The 18,022-nt window shown below is 40.5% G+C and overlaps 1 protein-coding gene across 2 annotated transcripts in view; it reads left to right on the top strand.

Moving 5' to 3' along the window:
- Mthfd1l (methylenetetrahydrofolate dehydrogenase (NADP+ dependent) 1 like) overlaps positions 1 to 18,022 on the top strand; it is a 185,740-nt gene that overhangs the window by 73,569 nt on the left and 94,149 nt on the right. For both annotated transcript variants that reach the window (XM_076859640.2, XM_076859643.1), the window contains one exon: positions 3,728 to 3,839. In XM_076859640.2, the coding sequence (XP_076715755.1) occupies positions 3,728 to 3,839 (112 nt within the window). The remainder of the gene's footprint in view (positions 1 to 3,727; positions 3,840 to 18,022) is intronic.

Below are 18,022 nucleotides of genomic sequence, written 5' to 3'. Positions count from 1 at the left end.
CAGCATCTGGGGCACATGGCATGATGGTCCCTCCAAATGCCATGTGTACCTCTGTCTCTGACCTTGCTGGTTGCAGTTCGTATGACCTTTTTCTTGGCCTGTTGCTGCTTGATTCTGCAACTTTCCTCTGCAGAAGTTCCCCTACACTGGCATCTCTTCGTCTTGGGGGTCTCCACTGCAGCTTGTCTTCCTTCTCACATCTTTTTGCATCGCTCTCTCAGAGGCTGCCTCCCGGGCCTTCCTTTTTAATCTTGGTGGAAGCCCCCATGACCCCCTAACTCCAGCATCCTACAGAACCAGCACCACATGGTTGGGATAATCTCCAGTACTCTCTGTTGAACACACATGATTGTTAGTCCCATAGCAGTTTATCAAGGGCCACCTCTCCATAGGTTGCCAGAAGATAAGTAGTTGGTAAGCAGCCAACTATTTGAAGTGTCAATCTCATAAAATGTTTGGAAAGTGTGTTATAGAGATAGTTCATAGTTTTTTTCATAATGAAAAGCTAAGATAGCTCCTGTTTTATTTTTCTAAGTGTTCTATAGAAAACAAAATACTGAACTCAAAATATTTTTATACCTTTGAATTAGACATAGCTTGTTTTAGACCCTGAATTGAACTCAAGAGTACTATATTTTACAGCTACACCCATCATTTAATGTATATGTATCCCTGAGTATGAATGTCTAACAATGCTGTTTTAATAATTTTTTTTCATTCAGTCCCCATACTGGGAGTTTCAGAACCAGAACCCTAGTCTTGATTCAATCATCCATCCCCTGTGTGGCCTTGAAGAATTCCCTCAGCTTCTCTGGGCCTTTAGTTTCTCATGCAAAGAAGAGGTTAGCCTCTTCTTGCATGTGCTCACACATTATCTGGTTCTATAGTTTCTAGCTAGAACCACATTTATTTATACAAAACTATAACATGATTTTGCAAAGTGGAAAATAGAAGGGTGGTTCTCAGGGGCTGGAGGGTGAGAGGGAGTGGGAAGATCTTGGCCACTCTACAAAGTTCCAGTCAGACAGGAGGAATAAGTTCTTAGGATGTGTTGCACAGCAAGGTGACCATAGTTCATAATAATGCATTATATTTTTCAAAGTTGCCCAAAGAATAGGTTTTATATGTACTCACTGATAAATATGTAAGGTGATGGATATGTGATTAGCTTCATAGAAAGTATATTTGCTCGCTATTCATTACTATGAGAAATAGCTGAGATGATCAATGTATAAAGACCAAAGCCCGGTTTGGCTCACAGTTTTAGAGGTTTCAGTCCATGATGTAAGTTTGCCCTGTTGGTTTTGGGACCTCTGGGGAGACAGCATACCATGGTAAGAGTGCAGGGCAGAGCAGAGCTGCTCACCTCGTGGTCAGAACTCAGAGAGAAAGAGGTCAGGGTCCCACAGTCCCTTCAAGGAGACTCTACCCATGACTGTAAACTTCCAGTAAACCCCAGAGTGCCAAGTTGGACACCAAGCCTTTAACCCATGGGCCTTTGGGGAACTTTCCAAAGCCTAACTGCAGTATCGTTCTGCTATGTGTATCAAAATATCACAGTGTGCCCCATAAAGACATAAAACGCTGTCAATTAAAAATAAAATTTCTAAATACAAAATGCTTTTGCAATTTTGTAGGTTAGTTATGTAACTTAGAAAATAAGAAAGATTCGACAGTATAAAAGTCCTTTCCTACTGTAAGTTGTATTAGATCTGGTTGGAGTGGTCGTCCCAGGAAAAGCAAGGTTTATGCTGATTCAATCACACCCTGTCACCTGTGTCCCCTGGAGACCAGGGGCCTAGTGCTTCTCAGACAGATGGCTGTGGTGAGGTTGCAGTCTATAGAGGGAGGCCAGCTGCCCATCCAAGGATGGAGCCTGTGACCTTGTCCTTGTTAAACTTGGCCAACTCCTCTAGCTAACCATAGGCAACAATGTGCTCAGACCAGCAAGAATAGGAGGTGATGGGGACTTTGGGGTCTTTATAAAAATGCATTTTTCAGAGCACTTAAAGGTCTTATCTAGCTGGGCACAGTGGCACACAAATATAACCCCAGCCTCAGGAGGCTGAGGCACAAGGATCTCAAATTCAAGACCAACACAAGCAATTTAACGAGATCCTGTCTCAAAAATAAAAGGAGCTGGGCTGGGGATGTGGCTCAAGCGGTAGCGCGCTCGCCTGGCATGCATGCGGCCCGGGTTCAATCCTCAGCACCACATACAAACAAAGATGTTGTGTCCACCGAAAACTAAAAAATCTCTCTCTCTCTCTCTCTCTCTTTAAAATAAAAGGAGCTGGGGAGGTAGCTCAGTGGTAGAATATCACTGGGTTCAATCCCCAGTACCACACATTTAAGAAAAAAAAGAAGAAGAAAGAGAAAAGGAAAAGAAAAAAAGTTTATCTAGATAGAAGCGAGCAATTGTGGATTATTAGGTGGAGATGTCGGCAGTAAGCCTACATACTTATCCATAAACCTGTACACCTGGGTTTTATAGCCCTGGCTTTGTTTCACATACAGTGCTATGCGCTTCTTGGGGCCCTATCTCATTCTCCCTCCTGGGAACATCATGAGAAAAATAGAGAAATAGGGAATCACTTAGTGGTTTTGAGGAACTCTCTCTTATTCTCAGAGATGATTTTTCTCTCTCTAACCTTCTTCCTGCTGTTGTTCAGTGTCCTCAGCTTTGAACTGTGTTCTGCCAACAGCCTGTCACGGTTCATGGGAATTTTCCATGGCTCTCAGCCCCCAGCCTCCCACATTGCTCCCTGCCTTCCCCGGTGTCAGCAGAGGGGCAGCCTGTATTTTCACAGGTGGAGCGAAGCTATCATATGCACAGACCATCAGGGCCCTGGCTGGGCTCAGAGTAAAACCCGAACACTTTAATGCACAAGGATAAATTCTTGTGCATTAAAGGCTAAAGTCCATTTTTATCAATAAAGGAAAATAAAATCATTTAAAATGAACATATTAACAGATTTTGTCTTAAATAATGAAAATCTAAAATTTTTAGTGAAACCCTTTTTTATTGTCTTTTTTACTCTGACATTTTTACTATGAGTGCAATTTTTCTTTACTTCAGTTATCTTAGTAGTTACTGTGCTTCGAACATAGATGATTAAACCGTGAGAAAGGCTTAACCGATTTTTAAAAATCAGAAAACAACTTTACTATGAAAATAAAAGCAGCCTAAACTTAATGTTTATGTAGGTGGCCTACGGTGATTCCCGCCATTCATTAATTGTTTTGATTTTTTTTTTTTTTTTATACTTACTTTAGATTTCTCTTGAGTTGACTAATTTCTTAACTGGAAAAAATTTAAAAGTCTCTTAGTTCATTAGAGTTTTATTCTATTCTTTCAAAAAATAGGATGCAGAGCAGTGTGAAGTAAGGTAAACTGTTAATTTCCTGGTCACTGAGACAGCAAACAGTAGCTTATCAAAATTATAGTAGGAAGTGGCTATACTATAGCTTTCTGCCCCTGGTTCAGCATTAAATGTAGAGTAACTGTGTTCTAGAATACATTAGAAATTTGGTCTTTTGAGTGAATCAGGGAGTTGTCACTCATTTTTGAAAGATTTTGTGCATTGAAGATAACAATGTAAAAAAAGACAGAATGACTTGGATCATTAAAACACCTAACAGTCTGTCCCACCTTGTGTGCCCCAAATTGATCTTGGTTCCCTTCTTCCATTTGCCTTCGGGGGTCTCACCTTGTTCTCCTCTGCAGGGGACACCTGTGTTTGTGCATGCCGGCCCCTTTGCTAACATCGCCCACGGCAACTCTTCAGTGTTAGCTGACAAAATTGCCCTGAAACTGGTTGGTGAAGAAGGATTCGTAGGTAAATCGTTGCTTTTCAATTTTGTTGTTGTAAAATGTTGATGTTAAAAGATGACGACGGGGAAATCTGTCCTTGAAGACCCGCTCTTCATAGTGATCTCAGAGTTGGAAAAGCCTACATAGCAAAATTATGTCGTGGTTGGACTATAGGTTCTGAGGTCTCCTACGCATGCATTTGAATATACACTCTAACGCTTGTCAAGTGAGTGACCTTAGGCACATTGTAAGTGACACAGAGCCTGAATTTTCTCTTCCGAAAAATGGTGCTAACTACCATTTCTGTCAAATTCATAGGGTCAGATGGGTGACTAAATAATGTCATTTAGTTTCCATAAGCCTATGAAGTTTGATAGAAACTTAATGAGGTTATTTAGCCATGCAACAAATGTTTGTTGAGAACCCACCAGGTACAAAGCATGCTGCTCAGCGCTGGGATCCAGAGGTAAGCAAAGCAGACCTAGCCGCTGCCCTCACGGCGTGTACTGTCTAACAGGAGGAGTGCTCATTACTGTGAACCTACTGTAGTCACAGTAGGACCAACACGTTGAAATCACTCTTTTCCTGGAATCCTGGTGTGTTTTTGTGACCTAACAACGAGGAGATGCCCAACCAGTAGACCTAGGAGTTGGATCTAGGAGGTCTGCAGACTTTTTGTCCTTAAGGGGCACCTGCTATAGTTTGCCCAGGCAGTGCCAGACCCAGTCCCCACCATGATAGTAAGGCTGTGAGAAAACAAAACAAACTAGGATTCATGGACAGGCACTTAATCTGACATATGAGGAGTTAATTGGCAAGTGCGCACATGGCAGCCAGTAAGTCTCCTTCACCACGTATGGGACCTGGACGGACTATAGCAGGTGCTTCATTCACACTTAACCATAGGCCTTATCTCAACTCAGAAGAGAGGTATTTTACTATTACAAAAAAAAAAAAAAAAAAGGTCTGCTGGACAGAAGAACCTAACTTTGCACGTTTAAGTTCCGACATCACTAAGTTCATTCAGGGTCAAGACTTGTTTTAAGAATTCTTTAGAGATAGGAAGTCAAGATCAAGTGAAATTTATGGAAGTCCATTCCTCAAGGTCTGTATAATACAGCAATCATGCTGCTTCAGTACCAAATCCACTGCTTGAGTGGCCAGACGTGCTGTCTAAATGGATTTGCTCGATTGATCACGCATAATTGTAGAGCTAATGGACCAAGAGGCTGAGGAAGGGCAGCACTGAAAAACTGAGCACTAAGTGAAGTAGTGGTTCTGGTGCATCGACTGCAAATAAAAGAGCTTGTCGTAGCAAGCACTCTGTGCTGTGCTGACAGAGCTCTCTGCCTTGCCCCCATGCTCACTTCATCAAACACATATTTATAGAATATGTATCATCATGGCAGAATGTCTTTAAAGGTACCTGAGGATGTACGCAAAGCATGCTGGCTATGTGTTTGACCTTGGCAAGCCATTGACTCTGGGTGTGCTTCTTATGTACATTCTTGTCTGCTAAATGTGAAGTTGAACCAGATGAGGAGTTGATAGGGGTAGGAGGCCAAGCTATGGGATTTGGTAGGTGTGGTGGTGCATACCTATAATCCCAGTGACTCCAGAGAGGAAGGAGGATTGCAAGATCAAGGCCACCCTCAGCAATTTGGTGAGACCCTGTCTCAAAATTTAAAAATAAATAAATAAATGAAATGGACCAGGGATGTAACTCTGTGGTAAAACCCTCCTGACTCCAATCCCAACTACCAAAAAAAAAAAATAATATATATATAGGATCAGAGCCCCCACTCCCTAGTGTGACTCTTGAAGCAACTAATTTTACTTCCCTAGGCTCAGTTTCCTCTTTAGATAAAAAGAGAACACTTATGTTACAGTACTTTAATAAGTAATAGCTAGTGAGAAAGTGATTTGTAAAACAGGAAACTATGTAAATCTCAGCAACAATGCTAGTTATTTCCCTGATGCCTTCCTTCTAGTGTGAGAGGCTGTAAGTGGGAGTGCCAATGAACTTGTCCAAGGACTTAGAATCTGAACTCTAGAATCAGAGTACCTGGCTCAACCACTTCCAAGTCTTATGAACTTAGACAAGTTAACCCTTCTGTACCTTGGTTTCCTTATCTGTGCAATGGGGCTTTTAAGAAGACTTGCCTCATAGGTTTAAAAGGAGGGTTAAATGAGACTATGCATACCAGGTCTCAGGACAGCACCCCATAATTCTTGGCTACTCCTCATTGATAACTGTTTTCCCCATTTTTACTTATTTGAGGAAGACAATGATTTTATTTTTAATTGTAAATTATACATCATATAAATTTACCTTAACCTTAACCATTTTAAAATGCACAGTTCAGCAGTGAAGTACATTCACATTATTGAACAACCATCTCCGGAACTCCTTTTCTCTACCAAACCTGAATCCTGTGCCTGTTAAACATTCCTCATCCTTCCTCCTCCCAGCTCCTGGCATCCAGCATTCTACCTTCTGTCTCTATGGATTTGACTCCTCCAAGTGTTCCATGTATGTGAAATCAGGCATTTTTTGTCCTCCTGTGAGTGGTTTATTTACTTAGCAGAATGTCCTCGAGTTTCATCCAGGTTATAGTATGCGTCAGAATTTCCTTTTGTAAGGTTAGAAAAAAATCCACTTAATTATTTACCACCCTTTCTCTATTCGTTCATCGGTGGGCATTTGAAAATGTTGCTTCCACCTCTTGGCTGTTATGAACAATGTTGCTATGATAATATGGGTGTATTAGTAGCTCTTTTTATACCACTTTTAATGTCTAAAAATCCTGGTCTATTATGTATAAATATGTTATTTATATAAACATGCTCAGACCACAAGACACTAGCCCTACTGTGCTCTCACAAAGTACATCTATGCTACTTTCCATTGGCAAGTCTGCCCAAAGCCTGCTTGTGGAATAGCAGGAACAGGGTGTGGTCAAGAGACTCAGTCTCTCCCCCTCTGCCTGCTCAGGCCTGCAGTGGAGTAGGGTGGTGGTTCTTCCCTGCTGGGGTGAAGTGTATGATAGTTCTCTCTCACTCTCTAGTGCTGTTTGATCCCCCTAATTTTTTTTTTTTAATTATTCTCACTTTCAGTCACAAGAATAGTGACATTCTAGTAAACAGTGTGTCATATGAAAACCAAAGCCTCCAAATTTCATTCAAATTTAAGCTCCTTCCCTCTGCCACTTTAGTCCTCCTGACAGCAGGAAGAAGGTGGCAACTTCTGTCACCCATGTCTTCTCTCAGGCTGCCCTAGCCCTTGCAGGTTTGAAGCTTTGGCATTGGTGGTACCCACCCAGCCTCTTCTAGCCAAAGACCCCCACACTGTGGCCAGTATCCCCTTCAGACAATTGCACTGCTTCTTCTACTCCTGGCCTCCAAGCACTGCAGACCTTTGATCTCTGCCAGGAGATGGGTGTTGGTCTTCTGAAGCCTCTCTTACCGCCTGGAGGAGAGGGAGAAGCAGCCCCTATCCTTCCTCTGGCTGGTGGGAAGGGGTTTGGGGTTTGGGATTTGCATTTGGTACATTGTATGATTTTCTTTGAAGATGTTCTTTCCCAGGTTCTAAGGTTAACTGTTGGGCTGAAGGATGCAAAATCTATTTTCAGACAGGTTCTTTGAAGATCCTGCTAGATCAGCTAGCATTATCCTTTTGCATGTGAGCAATTGACATCGTTTTGGCATCTGAAATAAAATAGAGACCGCTAGAGGCCCGTTTTGACATGCTTCCACAGACATCAAATGCAGTAGGCATAAAGCTTATCAGAAGTCTCAGGAGGAATTTATATCCCTTTAAAAACTGTTGTTTATCAGAGATTGTCTGTCTGACCTCATGGTAGGGAAGATCTGTTAAGAAAAAGATTGATAATTTGGATGCCAATAAAATATACTCTGCATGGAGAAGGATACAAGGTAAAAAGGCAGGTTGACAGATTGGGAGGAAACATTTGCAAAGATAATAGACATGATTAGTGTTCAGAACAGTATAGGACTGGGCGGGTGGCTCAGTGGTAATCTAATAGAAAAATAGAGGAAGCATTTGGAAAGGCCCTTTGGCAGAATTTCTGGGTAAGACTGAAAGTGAACAAATGACCCAACAATTTCATTTCTATGTAGAAAAGAAAGTAATTGGAAATATATTGCAGTCCTTTGAAATGCTTCAGTATACATTTGCCAAACTTCCGCTGCATTAGATGCTAGCAGCTGAGAATCAGGGGATATGACACGTCTCTACCAGTAAATGCCAATGTGGTGCAAAAGGCAAACCATGGGCAGCACCTGGGCAGTGGGCACTGTGACATAGGAGCTTGAGTGCTCCCTTGAACAGTGAAGAACCTTAGGAGGAGCTGGTGTCCGATACGCAGAATTTCCTCCATATTGCTGGTTTTGCTGAGGCACGTTTAGTCCAATTTTTAGTTCTATCGCAACACATAAAAGGATGAAATTATTTTGTCTACTCTGAATAATTATTCTAAGATAATGGAATCAATAGTCCATTTAGATTTGAGAGTGGCATTTATTTAACTAACTGCACGCATTTGTCAGACTAGAGCAAAATACTTCACAAAAATGAATTTTTGGAAAAGACCTGCGGTCACCATAATGGCTGTTTACGAGTCACCAGTCCTTACGTGAGTCCGCCTAACCTCCCTCTCCTGCTAAAAATGCAGACCTTCCTGTGGTGTGAAACTCTAATTGTATGTTATTTTTTGAAAGAACAATAAAAACAAAGTAAAAGAAAGACAACATTGACTTTTTGGATTTTTTTTTTTTTGGTACCGGAAATTGAACTCAGGGCCACTCAACCACTGAGTCACATCCCCAGCCCTATTTTGTAATTTACTTAGAGACAGGATCTCACTGAATTTCTTAGTGCCTCACTTTTGCTGAGGCTGGCTTTGGACTTTCGATCCTCATGCCTCAGCCTCCTGAGCCACCAGAATTACAGGTGTGCACCACTGCACCTGGTGATAAGTTTTGGATTTTTTAACCATTATTTCGTATTTAAACTGTGTGAATTTCAAACTTACACATGAACTGTGTATGTGTGCGCATGTGTGTGTGTTTCAGTGCTGGGAATGGAACCCGGGGCCTTGCACATGCTAGGCAAGTGCTCTGCCATGGAGCTACATCTCAGCCCGTTGAACCTTGGATTTTTGAAATTTGTTTTCTACTCTCTTAATTGGTTTTGATTCCTGTTTTCATATGAGTCATATACTTGTACATCCTCATAGCCAGGGATCATTAGTGACAGTTACAGCCAATAGGGATCTGTGGATAGACTTAGGGAGTCTACAGCCCCCTCCCATAATTAAATACTGGCTTGCACATGTGTGCCTGAGGGCTTATTGTTTTAAAGAAGAGAAAGACTCCACAGTGCTCATTAGATTCTCAAAGGGCACCATGACTCAGGAAAGATAAAGAGCTCTGGGCGTATGGCTCTGGCCTCATGATGTCACATAATCTTATTCCCTGTCCTGTGACCTGTGCTCAGGTGGCCTTCAGTGCCCCATCCACATTCAACATCAGTCACCCTCATCCAGAAGTGCTTGTCAGGAAGCCACCTCGCTGGTCGCAAGCCTTTTTGCCCTCCACAGGGAGTTACCCAGATCTGGCTGTGTGCCCGGGTGCTGCCTGGTGCATGGGCACCGACACACATGCAGCAGAGAGATGCCAGACCAGTGCCCACAGAGCATGCCGGAGCCCTGCCTCGAATGTTTCAGGATTAGGATTTGGAGATCTCATGAATGAGCACAGCAGTGCCAAAGAATGCTCAGTAGGGCTGGGAAGCAGGCCTAGTCACTACCACTATCCACACCCGTTTTCTGGGGCACCAGGCCTGTGCTAAGGCCCTCACGTCTTCTCATTTACTCTCAAGTCTTGTGGGGGGTCAGTTTTTATCCCCATCTTACAGATGGTACAGCAGAGGCCATGACATTTTAAATAATCCTTCATTTTTGTAGAAGAAAATCAGACCCAAGTAAACGTTCCTGTATTTTCATCTGCCCTTTTAAAAAAATCTGAGCCGTGCGCCGTGGCACATGCCTATAATCCCAGCGACTCAGGAGGCTGAGGCAGGAGGATCACAGTTGGAAGCAAGCCTGGGCAACTTAGCAAGGCCCTAAACAACATAGAGAGAACCTGTCTCATAATAAAAAATTAAAAAGCAGCTGGGGAGGTGACTAAGTGGTTAAGCACTTCTGGGTTCAATTCCTGGTACCAAAGAAAAAAATCTGAGCTCAAGCAATCTTCCAATTTGTGAGCTTGAATGCTGCAGGGCCTCGGCCTCTGACGTTATTTAAACTCACTGATCTCAGCCTGGGCTCCACTCTGTTACGGTAACTTCCCTTTTTGTTGTTGTTGTTTTGAGTAATCATCCTCACAATTGCATCAAGGATAAGTGGTGACCTATTAGAGAGCCTGGCTGGAGGTCTGCCTGCTTAGGGAACCACTCTTCACAGGTGGTGCCCTTAACCCTGTGTTCAGGAAAGCCCACTCTATGGGAGGCCGGTCCATGTTGTCCCAAGTCGATTTCTCTCCTCGGTGCCAAATCTCATTCTTCCCTCACGCTCTGTACTGCCTTCTGTTCTGCCTACTGTACTTTGTCTGGAGTCGCCATCTTTTCTTCAAACAGCTTCTCCTTGGCTCTTAAAAAAAATTTTTTTTAAAGGGAATTTTTCTGGTTGTACACTATTTGAGAATGTATAGAAATTAAAATACAAATACCTATGTTCCTGCCATTCGGCTTCATCAAAAATTCAGTATATTGCTCCGCGTATTTTAGAGCTTTGGCAGCTTTGTTTCTGTTGTTGTTTTGGGTTTTTTGTCTGTTTGTTTGCTTTAAGAAAGAAGAGATTAAAGATGTAGCTCCTGTGAGCCTCCCTGCTTTAACATGCTCTGGCCCCACCGGACCCCAGGTTGAGGCTGGGAGGTGGGGCCTCACGCTGTATCACAGGAGTCGGTCCCCACTCTTGAGGGCCTGGGTGTGTAACCACAAGGCTACCCTCAGTCTTGTCTCTGTGTGCATGTGCTTGCCTTTCCGCTTTCTGCCATGAGGCCCACGCCACAGGTAAAGAGGATGCTGGTGCCAAGCTCAGGACTTCCAGAGCCTGGAGCCAAAATAAACCCCTTTTCCTTGTAAGTCACCCAGGCTTAGACATTCTGTTATAGCAACAGAAAATGAACTAAGACACTTCTCTGATCCTATTTCTTCCCCCCCCCATAGTGGGGGGAAAAAAAAAGATTTGAAGGCATATTGTTTTTGATATATTGGTGTTACTCCTGAGTATATGTTTATTCTCTTATCACATATGTATGTACAAAGGTCTACAACAAAGGTTTCCAAACATCTGTTTATGATACCCTTAGTGACTTAGTGGGTTCTTTGTTTGTTTGTTTGTTTGTTTTGACAGCCACCCAATCAAAAGAAATATCTAACTCCTCCATTGAGTAAGTAGTAGTTAGACCCAAACAAATTAATGGTTATTTGTGTCGTAACAACTTAGTAGCTTTCTGAAAACTAAAAGAAAAAAAGACATAAATTATCTATTCGTAAATAACCACCATCCCTCATTAACGAGACATGTTCTTGTTGAGCACTAACAACCCCCTGACCCTGGGAAACTGTCCACACCCCCAGCCTAATTTCCTGTTCAACATTGATTTTCACATAGCTCTTGCTTTTGACTGTAGTGACTGCTTCAAATTTAACTTTGAAAATGTACATTGTCATTGAAAAGGCACTAATGTCGACTCGGTCAACCACCTCAGAGTAGTAGGACTTGCAGTGTGAGTGTCGACAATGAGTGTCGACTATTGCTGTATCGCCCTCTAGAAAGTAAAATGTTAGTTAGCCTCAGCAACTTAGTGAGGGCCTTTCCCAAATGTTAAAATAAAAAACAAGTGCCAGGGATATAGCTCATAAGTAAAGGACCCCTGGGTTCAGTCCCCAATACCAAAAAAAGAAAAGTAAAATGTCCCACAGGTCCTCTGAGTTCACTCCAGTGCCTCATGACACCTTTGTGCATAATTTGGGAACCACAGATATTCAACGTTTTTGTATCTTATTGTTCTATCACAAGGGTCAGCAAACTTTTTCTGTAAAGGTCAAGTAAATATTTTATGCTTTGTGGGTCAAAAAGTCTCTGTCACAAATACTCAATTAGGAATCAGCCAGATAAAACATACATTCATTAGCTAGTTCTTGCTTATGAATGGGTGTGACTGTGTTCTAATACATTTTATTTATGGACCCTGACATTTAAATTTTATAGTTTTAATACATGATGAATTATTATTATTATTATTATTTTAATTTTTAAAATGTGAAAAAAAAATTTCAGGTGATACAAACCCAGGAGGCAGGCTGGATTGGTCCTGTAGGCTGTAGTTGCCAACCCCACACTGTGTAAGTTGGTTTTTTTGTTGAGCATTACATTTTTGCATGGATGCCTGTCGCTGTGATGAAGCCGCCTTGCTTTGCCTGCAGTGCAATTTCCTTTGCATGGAGATAGCATGTGCATTTGTCCCTGGTTTGTTGAGGGGATTTGATATTCTTCCAGTGACTGCTGTTATCAGTGACGCTTCAGGAACATTCTTGTCCGTGTCTCTGAGAAGATATGTGAAAGGTTTTCAGAGTAGATGGTGAGGAGTGAGCTTTGGGAAGTGAGAAGGTATGCTCAGCATCAGCTGAATGGATGAGCCAAACTGATCCCCTAGTAGTAGCAATTCATATTGCCACCAATTGTTATGGCATTTCCAGTTTCTTCACATTTTTCCCAAAACTGTATCATTAGGGTGTTTGTTTTGTTTTGGCTCCAATCTAATAGTAGTGAAATTATATTTCTTTATAGTTGTAAGATGAAACATTCATGGGCATTTCCAGGCATTCATAAATTGTCTATTTTCTATTGTACTGTTTATCATTTTCTTATGAACTCATAGAAATCTTTCATACATTCCAAATGTGAATATTTTGCTGTTATGTGCTTCTTCTCCCATGTGTGGCTTATCTTTTAAATAAGTTTATTGTACCTTTTCTACCCTGTTCTCTTACGATTTCCACTTTGGAGGAATCACAAAAATAATCTTTTACATTCTCTTACAAAATGTTACCTCTTATCTTTAGGTCTCCGCATCGTGTTAGAATCTGTGTTCAGCTAGGAACATTGTTCCCCACGTGCTGGGTCCTGCAGTGTCTGAGGCTTATACAGACGTAGTCAGCTCTTTTTCTAGGTGTTCCAAGCATCTTCTCACTCTAGCTCTCTACCCGTTGCTGCTGAGCTTCAGCAGTGACATAGGCTTTCCCACAAAACAAATGTCTCAGTTTTGCTACCTCATGTCCATGCTAGGAACTGTTAACAGTCTAGTTCTGACCTTTTGTCATGAAAGTTCACTTATAAGTTTGAAAAGAACCTGGGGCTGGGGGTGTGGTCCTCCTGTGTTTAATCCCTAGTGCCAAAAATAGAAAAGAATGGCTTTAATTTTATGGTCAGATTCTATATTATCCATTTACTTTTCCATTTTTGCAAGATTCTTTGAATAAAATTTCTTTACCTGGAGTGCCTTCAGTTTATCTCTTGAATAGAGACAAGGGGGACCTATTTAGATTTGCTAACGTGCATATTAAATATGAAACTCATCCAAAGATATTAATAACATGAGAAGAAGGAATCTTCACTTGTCAGGATGATGGGAACTGAGAGATTTTTGCAGCCTGGCTCAATAGAAGTAGTACATCGTGGTAGCAGTTTTTTAGAACTGATTTTCAGAAGAAAAATACAAAACAAATGTCAAATAATTACCAAGCTTCCTTCCTCTCTCCCCTTTATTGTGATAAAGTAACAACAACAAATTAGAGGCCTAGCTTCTATTTATTTTTCTCCATGTTTTTTTTAGGATCTTAACTATTAGAGTTTAGGGTCCTCTCTGGTCCCACCTCTCTGCCTCCCCTCTGAAATTACTCATCATCCTTACATAATTTCTAATTGCTGCTACCTTCCATATATTGGTGTGTAATTTTGATGACATAATTTCTAATTGCTGCTACCTTACACATATTCTTTTGTATCAAATATTTCATAAAATACAATTAAAAACTAGGTACCTATAACTTTTATAACCTGATCTTTCAAAACTTCAGGGGAATTATATTAGAATAATATTTTGGGTCATTCTGATGCTAATATAATTTCTTGGTCACTTTAATGCAATAAGAATCTGGATAATAGAGATCATTTGCTTCAAAGCTGCTAAGCATATTAGGTTGCAGGTTCCAGTCACTTGGGTTTGAATTACTCTTAACCATGTGCTGTCTGTGACCTTGGTTTGGTCACTTAACAAAACCTCAGTTTCTCCAATATCTACCTGATGCACAGTGGTGCTGGATAAAGCACTGGCACAAACTGTACAGATGGATGCCAGCTACCATTGCACTTCAAGTTACAAAGGAGCGATACTTCCCAGATGAACCTTCACAGATACTCTTTCTAGTAAATATCAGTACAACACAATTTTTGTACCTCTTTTTCAGTGCTAGATATGGAACCCAGGGTCTCGTGCATGCTAGGCAAGTGCACTCTCAGCCCCTTTTTGTTTTGTTTTTTGTTTTGTTAACAAAGCTCTAGAATGATCAGATTAATGACTCTAGAAAATACTACTAACACTATTTGGTGTGTCCTCATACAGAGGCATCTAGGATCATCTTAAATTTACTTGGCATATTTAACACCTCAAATACACTCTTGGTGCCAAAAGGGACACTAATCAAAATGTTTGAATCCTTTTCTGAGAAAGACTGTCACGGCCAAGGAGAGTGAAATTGAAAACTACAGTACTAAGTCATTTAGTGTATGCTACTTTTAGCCAATCTTGCCAAGTCCATAGATCCCTATCATGTAACATCTGATTATTCCTCTAAATTTATTTACATTAATGAATGCCGGTCAATAACGCAGAACTTAATTGAGCAATTTTTTAAAATGCATTTGCCTTACTTTTTTTTTCTTCTTTTGTCCCCCCTAATACTGAGGATTCAACCCAGAGATGCCACATCCTCAGCCCTTTTCATTTTTTATTTTGAGACAGGGTCTCATCCAGCTGGCCTCAAACTTGTGATCCTCCTGCCTCAACCTCCCTCAGCCTCCCGGGTAGCTGAGATGACAGGTGTGTGCCATCGCACTGGGCTGTTTTTCACCTCCTAGCCAATCTCATGGAAAGGCCACATGTGTCACAGGCTGACTCTCTGTGGGACTATCCTGTGTGCTGTAGTGTCCCTGGTCCCACCTGTCAATTGGCCATAACTCTTCTCAATCCCTGAGACCACCGTTTGTGCCCCCATGGTGCTACCCACTCCATGGAGATGTGACAACCCTTCCATGCCCCAGTTCTCCCATCTGTAAAACGGCACAAAACGCCGTGGCCTACCAGAAAGGCCTTATGTGGATGACAGACATGGGCCCCTGCATTTTTGCTGATAGTAAGGAGTTCACTTTCCTTCCTGGGGACTTGCTGGGTGTCAGAACCTGCTCGGGGATTTGTGTGCTGACTCATTTCATCCTTGTAACAACTCTAGGAGGTAGTGACCAGAAGGACCCTCATTGTCCAGATAGAAGACCAAACATCAGAGTAGGTGTTTGCTCAAAGACAGGCAGCCAGAACCAGGGGAGCAAGGATTGGAACCCAACTCTGAGCCCCCAACCCTGTCTGCCCTGCTGTGCTAACCACCCCTCAGTCTTCCCTTTCATTCCATTCTCTCCTCAGGAAGCCCTCTGCATTGCATATTATAGGCACTAAATAAGTGTTTGTGTGATGAAAAACAAATAGTACACAGAAGGTAACTGAGTGACTAATCTATAGCGTGTCTAAATGGCCACCAGGCTTTTATGGTGAGCATAAGCATATTTGCCACATAGTTTGTTGAAGCAGTAATTCAATTAATTTAAAGAATAGTTAAATATAAAAAAGCAAAAAAAGTTTTGAAAGAAGTTTTGAAATTAGGAATGTCTAACCTGACCTTGACCGTTTCTTTATGTACTATAAAATGCAAATTTATTTTCAGTGAGCTATGCAGCCCATCCCTGCCTGTGATTTATGTATACACTAAGCAATGTACTCAGAGTGTTCTGCTTATCATCATAAAACATGGAGTTCAAATAAGATCCTTGTCAAAACATTGTCACGCAGAGATTAGTGCTATGAAAGTTAACATAAAATAATTTTAAAATGTAGTCCAGAGGTTAAACTTGTTTTGCAATTCACAAAATGCATAGGCTTTTTAAGGAATTTTTTAAAAATCTGTTGCACAATGACTTTTAGCATTACATTGTACAACTACTATTTTACCCCATCATAGCCAAGAACATTTAGCCTGTGTCCTGAAAAAAGAGTCAAATTACTTTCTCCCTATATAAGCTATAGTACAGAAAATTACAATTACATGAGGTGGTTTCTGAGTTTTTTGCAGTGTTTGGTATAATGATTTTCGTATTCAAAGAAAACAGAATTTTAAGCAAAGAGGAAACTAGCCAAAATAGAGTAATTTAGTGGATCTTTATGTGGATTTATTTATTCCCCACACACACATTTTTTGCAGTAATGGGGATGGAACCTAGGGCCTTATGCATGTTTAACAAGATCTCTACCATTGGACTGCACCTCCAGGGTCTCACTAAGTTGCCAAGGCTGTCCTTGGACTTACAATCCTCCTGCCTTAAGCTCCTGGGTAACCAGTATCACAACCATGCGCCACCACACCTACTGTTCACATCTTTTTTGGTAAATGGGACAAGCAGATTGTTGTGGGGCTTTCTAAAACTTGCAAGCCTGTTGCTAGTTGCAGCAATAAATGTTTAAGTATTTTCACCATTAATGCTTTAGTACTATTCATATTGACATTATAGCAATAAAAATTTTTTTTAAAAAAACTACTTGTTGTTTAAAAGAGCTGTATTAATTACAAAGAAATGAAAAGTAACTTTTGGAAAAGAGGTATCAAAGAATAGGATCCTAATTAAGAATAAGTTATACTCTATGTACGTATAATATGTCAAAATACTCTCTACTGTCTATGCCTATCTAAAAAGAACAAATAAAATAAATAAATGGGGGCTGGGGTTGTAGCTCAGTGGTAGAGTACTTGCCTTGCATGTGTGAGGTACTGGATTCAATTCTCAGTACAACATAAAAACAAATAAAACAAAGGTATTGTGTCCATCTACAATTAAAAAATATTTAAAAATAAATAAATAAATGGAATGATACACCTCATGCAGTAGAAAATTTTAAATAAAATTGAAAAACAAAAATTAACAGCATCCCCATAAGCAATATAGCCTTCTGGACATACATAATGTATTTAGGGATATGAGAGGAATACTTTTAATCACCACTGTGATTGATCATTACTTTATAAGTTCCAGCCATTGGAATTGAGCAGATACAATAAAAACGTATCAATAGTGAAGAGAAAGAGAAGACTTTTTCACTGTTTATATATAGTATGATTGTATACCTAGAAAATTCAAAAAGTCAGCTAAAAATTTATTTTACATGCTAATTTTATACAAATTTATTTTACATACTAATTACATACACACTTCATTTGCTACTTGGATATATACTAAATATGTAAAGTTCATATCAGCAATAAACAAATACTTTAATGGGGAAAATAATCCCATTGACTCGTGTTCCTCAAACTATAAAACCCCCTAGAATTAATTTAACAAGAAATGAACATAAAGCAAGAAAAATCTAAAGTTTTATTGAAAGACAAATACAGCAACACCTGAATAAATAATGAGTATATATATCACGTTCTTGGGGGTTGGGGGGGTATTCTGGGAATATTGAGTATTAAGCAATCTTCTTCATTTCTCTGTTAAATGAACATCAAATACTATAAAATTGCTGGGCAGTGATTACCATCAAAGCTGTGAAGGGTATGAGCTAGTTAATAACATTTGTCTAGATTGCAAAATAATAACATAAAAATCAGGAATATTGACAGAAGCCTTAACTAACTTCAGAAAGAAAATCAGGGTGATGTATGTCAAACAGGGAACACTGCCACAGAAACAAAAAGGGTAGACTAAAAGGAATGGAATTTTTTTTAAAAGGCACCCATGAGTACCCTTAAATTGATTCCATTAAATGTAGAAAATAATTTGATAAAGATGATTTTTC

The sequence above is a fragment of the Callospermophilus lateralis genome, chromosome 6 (genome assembly GCF_048772815.1).
Source record: "Callospermophilus lateralis isolate mCalLat2 chromosome 6, mCalLat2.hap1, whole genome shotgun sequence".
In the NCBI taxonomy this organism is placed as follows: domain Eukaryota; kingdom Metazoa; phylum Chordata; class Mammalia; order Rodentia; family Sciuridae; genus Callospermophilus; species Callospermophilus lateralis.
This window is presented reverse-complemented; position numbering and strand designations above follow the sequence as displayed.